General features: G+C 48.8%; 1 protein-coding gene across 1 annotated transcript in view; it reads left to right on the forward strand.

The window, feature by feature from the left end:
- Nsg2 (neuronal vesicle trafficking associated 2) overlaps positions 1-8353 on the forward strand; it is a 57974-nt gene extending 49621 nt beyond the window's left edge. The window contains exons 4-5 of the mRNA XM_059269212.1: positions 5277-5387; positions 7776-8353. Coding sequence (XP_059125195.1) covers positions 5277-5387; positions 7776-7967 — 303 coding nt within the window. The 3' untranslated portion in view covers positions 7968-8353. The remainder of the gene's footprint in view (positions 1-5276; positions 5388-7775) is intronic.
- Positions 8354-10931: the final 2578 nt, after the last annotated feature.

Below are 10931 nucleotides of genomic sequence, written 5' to 3' on the forward strand. Positions count from 1 at the left end.
TAATGAACTGTGTGTCCTGGGGGAAAGCCCGTGACCTCTCTGTGCCTAGTCTCATCTAGAAGAGGAAGATCCAGTAAAATCTACCTCACGGGCCATCAGTCAAACAGAACCCAACTCCGGAAGTGAGAGCTGACTCACGCTGCCTCCCAAGGGGGGCAACAGACAGACTGGGTTCTTTCTGACACAGAAACATCTCAGAGAGCAGGAGTGGATGAGGAGGGGCTAAGCGTTGCCCAAGAACTTGAGGGGAGGTTGGGGGAAGAGGCTCTCCTTGATCTGGGGTGTCTAGAATGGATAGAGAAGTTAGTGACTTTGGAGGTAGGAACTGGTGACCAGACAGAGACAGGGAGGCTGGGGTTGTGTTAGGGCCTTGTCTCCCATGCTGAGCAAACATCATGGAGGAAAGGCTCCTTTCTGCAAAGCGGCAGCCAGGAGGCTGGGTGTTCAGAGTAGGGTGGTGCTGGCTCTGGCCGGTGGGTGGGGGAGGGGCGGAGATGAAAGCATCCTCGGTGCTTTCTCCTGGGCCGGGATGGCATGGGCTTCCAGAGCTCGTGGTTCTGGTCCCTGTCACCTCGGCAATGTTTCCTGTAACTCTCCTGTCACAGGCCGCTCCTTCTAGGCCCTCTGGGCCCCCAAGTTCTTTGCAGAATCTCTGGGCAGTCTGGATGCTCTGCCCAGAATCACACTGTGTCTGGCTCCTTCCAGCCCACCCCTGCCCTCCATTCGCTCCGCCTCACACCCTGCTCTGTGACATGCGGGGAGGTTATTCCGTCAGGGGCTGATCTGAAACCTGAGTGTTCACTGCACAGCCCTGGTGGCCTGCCTGCCTCATGGCATGTGGCTCGGAGCAGACCTTGACGTCTGAAGTCAGGGAGACAGGGAAAGAGCAGATGAGAGGCACAGGTGTTGGCAGGTGGTGACAATCATATCACAAGACACCTCACATCTAGTGTGAAAAACCTGTAATTCACTGCTGGTCCCAGATTATTAAATTCTAGGGTGAAGCCAAGGGCACATCAATAAATCCTGACATGGAGCCCACTTTCTATGTTCAGAGCATGCTGAGGGGTGGAGAAATGGAAGGTCCTTCCCTTCAGGCCAAGGCTCATCCTTCCATGGGGGTACTTAGCTACAGGCTCCAAGTTCTGGAGGCCTCTGAATTCCACAGAACTTCCAGAAAGGGAGAGGCTGGCCCAGGGCAGCCAGGTCTCTGTCTGCCTGAAAATCTCACTGCAAGCCAAATCAGAATCTCTTCAACTCAACTCATTCCACTCTGCTGCCCAGGCTAGTTCAACACTTGAGATATACCCTAATGACCAGCCTTCCCACTGGCCTCCCTGCCTCCAGCCCTGCCCCCTCCAGAGACATCTTGCCAAAGCCTAATCTTGATCCAGCCACTTGCCTGTGTAAAATCTTGTATAGTTCCCTGTCACCCTTGAGTTAAGGCTCCATGCTGAGTATGTTCACTCCCCTCCACTCCCCGCCCCTCCGCTCCTCGATGCTTCTAGAACAGCCCAGATCTTCTCCGGCTGCCCTGTGGAGGATGCACGGTCCTCCACTCAGAGCCTCCTGCCCTCCCACTTGGTGTTCTCAGCAGTTACCCACACTGTCACATCCCCAACCCCAGGTTAGTCCCAGAGCCCCCTGTGCTGATAGCCTTGGTCACAGAGAAATCCCTACTAAAATTAAGGAGAGGAAGGAACGCTTTCAAACAGCATGACCTCCATTTCCGAGCTAGCCTGCTGGGCAAAACCACATACATGAGCAGGTTACTCCCCAGCCTCCACTCAGCACTCAGCATTCAGAGAGGCCACCTGTCTAGGGTCTACACACAATGCTCTTCTCCTTCCTGCCCACACTAAGGAGCCAGGGACTTCAGATATAATAATATAAGATAATATTCAGATTCTGATGTCATTTCCCAGGTGGAGCCAGGAAGTGAGGATTGTTGAAAATGTCCACGTGATGATAATACATGCAGCCAACTTGAGATCCAAATCCAAAGAGCTCACAGGAGGAGTCATCCTCTCCACGGGTGTACCCTCAGTCCACTGGAAGGTTGAAAACCATGCCCGTGTCCTGGGCCCACTTGCTCCTTGCCCATTCATTTAGGATCCACAGGAGGGGGAACCTAGATGCCAGCATCCTCAGGCCCCCAGATGCTTCTGACAGTGGACTGGAGACCACATCTTTTCTTCCTCCCTCTTCTTTTCCCAGTGATGTTTTCTGAAAGCCTCTCTGTCACACAGTCAGCCTTGATGACCTTGGTAAATCACACCCTGCTCCTCTCAGAGATTAGGAATGGGAGAGCCCTGCTGTGTCTGGGGAGGCTACCCCTGGGTGAGCATGCTGGGCACTCTTCTCTAACCTACTAGTGGCCTCTGGGGTGGGAGCACCCACCCTAAATGGGTGTTCCCCAGGGCCGTGCCTGTCTTTAGACATCTTGCCCTGCTGCTAGGTTTGTCAAAAGGCTGGGGCTCTCCTCAGTCAGAGGCTGAGATTACATGTGGTCACTGGGATGGGAGATTTTCCCAGGGTCCCCTGCCTGGGACTGCTGGGGATGGCAAGGTGGGTCTGTGGATCTCTGTTCCCTCCTTTGCATGCTTGAGGTCCACAGCCATGTCGTTGCCACAAATATTGCCACAAATATTGCCACAAATGACTCTTGGCATCCTGGTACCGTGGGCAGCCCACTTGGCTGGGCCTGCAGGGATGCCAGCAACATTTTAAAACTCTCTGATGGTGTCACCATGTACAGAAATGGCTCCCACCCCAGAGGCAGAGTGTTCCCTCAGCTCTGGCATTTAAAGCCTGAGGTAAAAATTTGCACACTGTAAAATTAGTCACTTTAAAACGAACCATTCAGTGACATTTAGAATATTTACAGCACTATGTGACCATTATCCTTGTCTAATTCCAAAACATTTTATCACCCAGAAGGAACCCGGTACCCATTATCAGTCATTCCCCATTGCCCCCGCCCCCAAGCCCCTGGCAATTGCCAGCGTGTTTTCTATCTATACAGTTTAATCTCTTCTAGATATTCCATGGTGACCTTTTAGATATGACTTCTTTTATTCAGTATAATGATTCTGAGGTCTGTCTACATCTGTCACACATATTTCATCCTTCTTATGACTGAATGATATTATGTGAATACACACTATTTATCAAGATCAGTGGGTGACTGGATACGGGACCCCCTGCTGAATACCAAACTCCTCAGAAGTGCAATTCCCATGAATTTGCATATGACCTTTGTACATCTTCCTGTGTGTGTTAGTTCTTCTCTGGAGTTCATATATATATGAAATCCAGTACAATATAAATCCATGTTAGTAAGTGCCATATATAGTCTTATATGGGGAACATGATTTTTAAAAAAAGCTGAAGTTTGTTCAGTACAGAAAATTTTACTTTTCCACATATTTTTTGGTCTCTAGTTGATTGAATCCATTAACGTGGAATCATTAAATATTAGGGTCTGATAAGATGATATTTGGTTATCCTGTGCAAATGTTTGGACCATTTCTGTCTTTTGCATCTTGGAAAATCTGGAAATTTTTAATTTCTTTCCATCTGTAATCCAGACACTGCCTGACCAACGCTTTTGGGTTCTCGGGGATTGGTGTGTGGTGATCCTGGATGACCCACTTTCCTGTGTATTTAAACATTAATTTGGGGGAGCATAGTGTCTCTCCAGGTTCCGTTTCCATGGGCTTGTGCATTTTAGCTCCATGTCCTGCCGAGTGACCTGGGTCGGATCTCAGCATCATCTCTTCCTACTGTGTGATGGCCCTAACCCTGCCTGGGAGGCTAATGTGTGTGCAGCAAGCCTCAGCAAAGGGCTTGGGCAGTGGAGGGAGTGGCCAGGACAGCACAAGGCTTCAACGGTAACTTAAAGTGGGATTTCACATGCGTATGAGTCGAGAAATTTCTCGTGGACTGTGATTCTCTCTCGTCACTTTCTTTCCCCTTTCAGATTCCTCCCATCCGGTATTTAAAGGGACTGTCAGGCAAACCCCCTCATCTGGAGCTTCACAGACTCCTCCCTACGGTTACCCACATATCTTAGGGTGAAAAGTTGGCATTGAGGTCTCCCCCAAACATTGATTTAATTTTCACCTAGATCAAAAGGAACGTTCTCCTCCTGGGAGGAACTGTGCCCAATTTCTAGCCCAACTCAATGGGCTAGCAGCTCTTTAAAAATAATACACACACCCAAATTTTGACAAGGACTCCACACTATCGTGGGGGAGGGGTGGCCTTTCCTTTTGTACACACGTGGTGTCACGGACACAGTGTGATCTTAGCCACTTGCTCCTTTCTAATAAGTCCTGGTGTTCCTTAGTTTGGTGTTGCAGTACTAAACAAACAAACAAAAACTTGCTTGTAACTAACAGCCAGGAGTTGATCCTTTACTCTGAGCTGGTTGGTTGGTGATGATCGAATGCTTCTGGGGTAGAAAGGGGACACTTGAACTTAAAATGTCCAAGTCTTTTTACGGTTGTGTGTCAACCGTGCTATAGACAGCCTTTAGAGTTTTAAAGGCTGTGTCACCACCGCAGGTGAGAGGTGGGTGGGTGGCTTCAGACACCCTGGAACCGACTGGAGCGTAAAAAGTGGTCAGGGGGTGGGTCCATGTCAAGGCAGATGTTCCTGACGCAGTGTAGGGGAAACTGTTAAGGGTGGCCAGGAGGTTTGTGTTCGATGTTGACCACGTGGAGCCGGCATTTCCTGCGGTGGGGAGAAAGCAGCTGGAATAGAGTTGGAGTGGGAAAACAGTGGATGGGGGACACATTCCAGGTGGGTACCAGGTGTCCAAATAGAGGCAAAGCAAGCAATTGGTGCCTGACATTAGAATACAGCGGTGGTGACAGGGGTGTGGCGGTGAAGAAAAGCAATAGCCCTGGATGGCAGGAAGCCCTGGATGTGATGGCTTTAACCCCTCCCGCCCACCCCCATTCCCCGTGTTAATAGGAAGAGTTGAGGGGAAGCATATGTAGAGTCAAGAAAGAACTTTCTAGGTTTCCCTGCAGGGGGGAGAAACTGAAGTTCATGGAGTGCAAGTTTTCTCAGGGTCATACTAAATTTTAGTATATATCTAATATTTATGTATCTTTGTCAAGCCACGATACAGCCAATTCCCTGGGTGCTTGACCCCTCCCCTTGCCAACGTACCAGACTGCCTCTTGGCGCCAGGTGCTGAAGGCTGCATGTATGGCCTGAAAGCGCATGAGCTGAGACTGTGTGACACTCATATCTGTCTTTCCCAGGTCACCATTCTTGTCAGCCTGGCCCTCGCTTTCCTCGCCTGCATCGTGTTCCTGGTGGTTTACAAAGCCTTCACCTATGACCACAGCTGTCCCGAGGGATTTGTCTACAAGGTAAGGGGTTTGCGGCAGGTGGATAGCCCTAGGTGATTGTCAATAATTGGAGAGATTGTCAATGCCTCTCTTCCCTGGTGGCCATATTTGAGCATGGCGCTCTCCTCATGGACTGAAACATAGCTGGAAGGGAGCAATCGCATCTTCCTGAAGGACCAGTCTCAGGCAGGCACTAGGGCGCTATAGCAAAATCAGGAAGTGGGCCAACTCCAGACTGCGCATGAGCAGAGAAGGCCCGCTCCAGACTGCGCATGAGCAGGGAAGGATGCCCACTGACACTTGACACTGACTTGCTCATCTTTGGAGAGTTCTGCTTCACGTGGATCTTCCGGACTAACTTGCTGATTCCTTATCTCAGGGTGTCCCTAAAGAGACACGAGGCAGAGAGCAGTGCTTCTGGGCTTTTCTCCCAGGCTGTGTCCAGACCCCTGACCCTCTGGGTCTCTTTCCTCCTGACTGTGGCTTTAGTTACCTCCTTCCTTCAAAGATTTGGGTAACCTGGGGCTCTTCTTATTCCTTTGGAGAATTATGTGTGCCCAAACAGTCAAATAGTTTAGCACAAAATAAATAATAATAATAAATAAGTAGAAACAAGCAAATAAGTCTACTGAGTAATGGACTCTTAATACATGTTGGTTGCAATAAAGTTAGCTGTTTTAAATTTTAAACAGGTGATTTTTTTTTCTTGTTTTTTGGATTTTGGGGGTTTTTTGTTCGTTTGCTTTTGGGTTTCTCTGTGTAACAGCCCTGGCTGTCCTGGAACTCGCTTTGTGACCAGGTTGGCCTCGAAATCACAGAGATCTACCTGTTTCTGCCTCCCAAGTGCTGGGATTTACCACCGCCCGGCAATGTTAATTTTTATAACCACCATTCACTGAGTATTTATTTTCTGTCAGGCTATTTACTAGAAATTTCCATAAACATCCTCTCTACTGAGCCACACAACTGTTCTGAAAATGGGATTATTTTGGTCCCTGTTTTCCATAAGAAGTAACAGAAATTCGGGGTATTTAGTTAAGAGGATTTCCCAAGGCATCGCAGCTAGGAAGATGTTCCAGAGTGGGGGATCAAAGGGAGACTGTTCCAACTTGAGAGCGTGTGCATTTGGGTGCTGCTGAATGCCTCTGTGGAGCGATGCTCTGGAGGAAAGAAAGCCGAGGCTCTGAAAGAATGCAGACAGTGAGAGCGAGCACTGGAGACAGCCGAATAAAGCACGCTTTATCTGCACAAGGGGATTCTTTAGAAGTATGACAGTCAAAAAAGACTGTCTGCTTTGTGACAGATTTCTCTCTAAGATAATATTGGCAATCACAGGAAGAAGTTCTACCTGTGCGCAGAAGTGGGGAGGTGGAAGGGGTTTGCTTTATATTTTCCCAGAAAGAAATTCTAAAAAGATGAAAGTTGAAATACCAAACATGGATGCTCAGAGGGGAGGAAGGAGTCAGGGAGGGAAGCAACATTCATCCAGAATTAGCTCACTATATATTTTCCTTAAAATACATAAATTGTTGCCTTATTTGATAAATAAATAAGAAAAAGTAAACACTGGAGATTAAAAACAAGCTAAACAGAGAACCTAGTTCTGTACCAAGTGAAGAAAACTCAGCAAAGAAAACTAGGATGTGGAATAACCGCAGGGTGCAGCCTTTAGACTGCAGAGTCTTAGGAGAACGTACGATGTAGGGATGACAGGAGAACCCCTCACAGGCTGAAACTATCGTAAGTTCAAAGTGCCTTCTAGTGCATCTCACCTATCCGGTGTCAGAACTTTATATGGGCCTGCAGTTGGCCCAAACCGCTGGGAACAACGCCTCCTTTGTAACATTAACTGTTTTGTGCAATTTATTGAGTACTTGCTAGATTGAGAAACAGGATTGTATAGGTACACATTAGTACCATCAAACAGTTGAAAATGCCCAAGTCAAACCCTTTGAACAGAGAATGTCTATAGCTTAAGGACATTAAGACAATTGGTAGTATTCTATAATTATCCTTATATATGGTGGAATACTACAAATGCATAATGCAAATTCATATTAATGTCAGAAACCGAAAACATTGACATGAGAAAAGAAATGCATGTATAAAACAAAATACATGAAATTGTCGTTGTCTGTGGACAGTGGCCCAGACATCTCCTGGGGACCAGACAGACTACGGGACCCCATGTCGTGCTACCAGGAGCTACTATTGTCATATGGTCATCGAGCAGATGAGTGTGGTCTTACCTTGGTACCAGCAGATGTATCTCCTCTGCTCTGGAGATGGCGATGGTAGAATATTGGGGATGAGGTGTGATTGGGAGCCAGATGAAATGGGGCAGCAGTGTCTCCGTGGGTGCCAGCAGCCCAACCAGCTACACTTGACTCTTACCTCTTTCTTCCCCAGCACAAGCGCTGTATCCCGGCCTCGCTGGATGCTTACTACTCATCCCAGGACCCCAGTTCCAGGAGCCGCTTCTACACAGTCATCAGCCACTACAGCGTGGCCAAGCAGAGCACCGCCCGGGCCATCGGGCCGTGGCTGTCGGCCGCTGCCGTCATCCACGAGCCTAAGCCACCCAAGACCCAGGGCCATTAGAGGCCTGCCCCAGGCGGGGTGGGGGTGGGGGTGGAAAGGGGAACCCCCGACTGGCTAAGCAAAGCTGGAGCTACAAGACAACACTGTACTGCTGGGGTACGGGGTGGGGGCGGGGCAGGATGGGGTCTGGGGAGAACTCCCCGAAAATATTGTGCACTGGAGTTGTCTGAATCGATCTTTCCTTTTGTCCTTTCGTATTGTTGCTTCGTACCCAAGTCAGGCTCGTGTACAAAGGCATGTTTCGTGTCGATTGTTCCCATGTAAGATATTTTCAAAGCCACCGCTTATTCTTTGTTAGGATAATTTAGAGACAGAAAGGGGAGCCAGAGAAAAATGAATAAAAAGCATGAAACGGGCTCTGTGAGGAAGACACAGCAGGGTGGTGAAGAGCACAGCCTCTCTGGGCTTCTTAGATAAGGTACTGTGGCTTCAGTGTGGGCGGCCGAGTATCTGTGTGGCAAAGGGTGGGCTGTTTGGTTTGCCTGTGGTCTGCAGGAGAGGAGCACGGCAGGGCAGGGAAGGCGGAATTGGAGAGAAAGGTGATGTTGGCATTTCTAAACCGGGAATGCGTAGAGTACACTCCGTGGTGAGTTTGCAGGGTGAGCACACGGAGGGAGCCGTCCGTGCTCAGCCCAGGGCAGCCCGTGGGACCTAGGCTCCGAATGCTCACAGGCAGCTGTGGCGCTTCAGCAAACACAGACGTGGGTAGATGTTGTCTTTCTTTTATTTTTCCTAGGGGTAACCCTAGATGCTTCCTGTGTTTTCAAGATGGCAGGAGTGGTAAGGGAGAGGAAGGAAGAGAGGGGACAAGGAGATGGGTCAGGCGGGTCGTCCTGGGCCCAGCTTCTAGCAGAGGCACCCAGGTTTTACATGCTTGCTCTTTCCCAAAGTGCTCATGACAGCAGCGGCAACAGTTGGGTCCTAGCCAGGAAATCCAAGAGACAGCGGGGAGGAAACCCGAACATTGGGCCTGCGGTGGTGGCAGGTCATTTCTGGAAGAAGCTGGAGAAGGCGGCTGTCTTTGGTTTCCCTTGTGTTGACAGAGGATAGGCATCCAAACTCACCAGCCCAGTTCCAGAAGCACCTGATTTGAGGGGGTGGGGGGACATGGCCAGCATCCTTAGGCTTCCCATTCCAGGGCACTGTAGGGCAAGCTATTGTAGGGGAGGGGGGGGGGCTCTTGCTTCTCAGGGGCATTCCAAGAAGGCCCTTTTCTGTGGAGGTACTGGCTCTAGGCCCAAGAGGACCAGAACTGGCCAGGAGAATTGTTCATTTGACATGTGTTACTGTTTCCCAGTGCCTCTCCAACAGGCCATTTAAGGGTGTTTTTTTTTGTGGCTTGCTATATTGCTGAAATCATTTTACACAGCAGCTGGGTAATAGAGTAGTGTAGCTCAAGATGTCCTGCCAAACACGCTCATCTGATTTTTCCTCCCTCCTCCCCCGGAATCCCATCACCTTGAGTCACCTGTAAATTCATTTGTCATCTGAAGCGGATCCACAAATCGTCCTAGCAAAACCACAGAGCGCTTTATAATTTTGTGGTGTATTTTTGTCAGTAGGTAGCAGAGGCTGAAGTATTTTTTGGTGTAATTCTTGAAATTTTCTGACAGGAAAAAAAATAAACATAGATGTGTCTGAGAGTCTTGACCATTCTTTCCAGCTTTACCTCGCTGAGGGTACAGGAGACGGGGATTGGGAGGCCAGGAGCAGAGTGTCCTGCTAAGTGGGAGAAGGAAGAGGGAGTATGGCAGGGGTCTCTATCTTAAAATAACTATAGCCTGATACACTGCTGACGGCCTGTCATGATACTGAAGGCCTAGGCAAGGTCCTGAAGCCCTAACAAGATCTTAAGGGCTTTGTACAGTATTCAAGGTGTCACATGACACCAGGTCCTCGAAGGGTACAGAGGTCCAGATATGTTGCTAAGTAGCTAATAGGATGCTCAGGGTGTGACATGGTATGAAGTATGTAATACCGAGAGGCTAATAATGCTGAGGTCATGGTGTGCTGCTACTGTTCTGATCACGTCAGAAGGCCTGACGTAATACTGAGGGCATTACATGATGCAGAGATCCTGATGATGATGCTAAGGTCCTTACATAATGCTGACCTTAGGTTATAATCCTGACATCATGGGAAAGCACTGACATGCCAGTAAGGGACCGGCATGCAGGTGAGGGCCTGACACTGTATTTACTACGCGATCACATACCAAAGTTCTGAGATGACACCGAGGATCTGGATGTAATATTCAGCTTCTAAAATGATGCTGCAGGCCTGACTTGGTGGTGAGTTACTGATATGATGTTGAGGCCCTGATATGAGGCTGAAGTTACAGCACTTTACTGACGTCCTGATATGTTACTGAAATGAGGTCCTGAGATGATGCTGAGCTCTGGATGTGACAACATGTCCAGGTATCATACTGATGTCCACATATGATGTTTTGTTCTGTCATACTGAGGGCATTAAATGATGCTTGGGGTCTTAGTGGTACTGGTACACTAACATGATGCTGAGTCCCTGAGACAATGTTGGGGTCTTTATATGAAACTGGAAGCCTGATGTGATATTGAGGTCCTGACATGCTGGTGAGCTCCTGACAAGATGGTACAGGCCTGGGATGATGCTCAGGTGGTATCAATGCTGAGGCTAGCCTGACATGGTGCGGTAAGTCTGACCTGATGGCTTGTGTCATACCAAGGGCCTAACCAATATGATGCAGAGGACCTAACATGATGCTGAAGTCCCTACGAGACGATACCAAAGGACTGACACCATACTTAAGGTCTGACATGATACTGAAGTCATGATGTGACAGCAAGGAACTGGTGATACTAAGGACCTAACAGGATGCTGAGATCCTGACATGGTAATGAAGCCCTCCCGTGATCCTGAGGGCAAGATGGTACTGAGGTTTGGCTACTGTGGAAAGATCTGACACATGCTAATATCTTGCAG

Source organism: Peromyscus eremicus, chromosome 8a, assembly GCF_949786415.1.
Source record: "Peromyscus eremicus chromosome 8a, PerEre_H2_v1, whole genome shotgun sequence".
NCBI classification, from domain to species: domain Eukaryota; kingdom Metazoa; phylum Chordata; class Mammalia; order Rodentia; family Cricetidae; genus Peromyscus; species Peromyscus eremicus.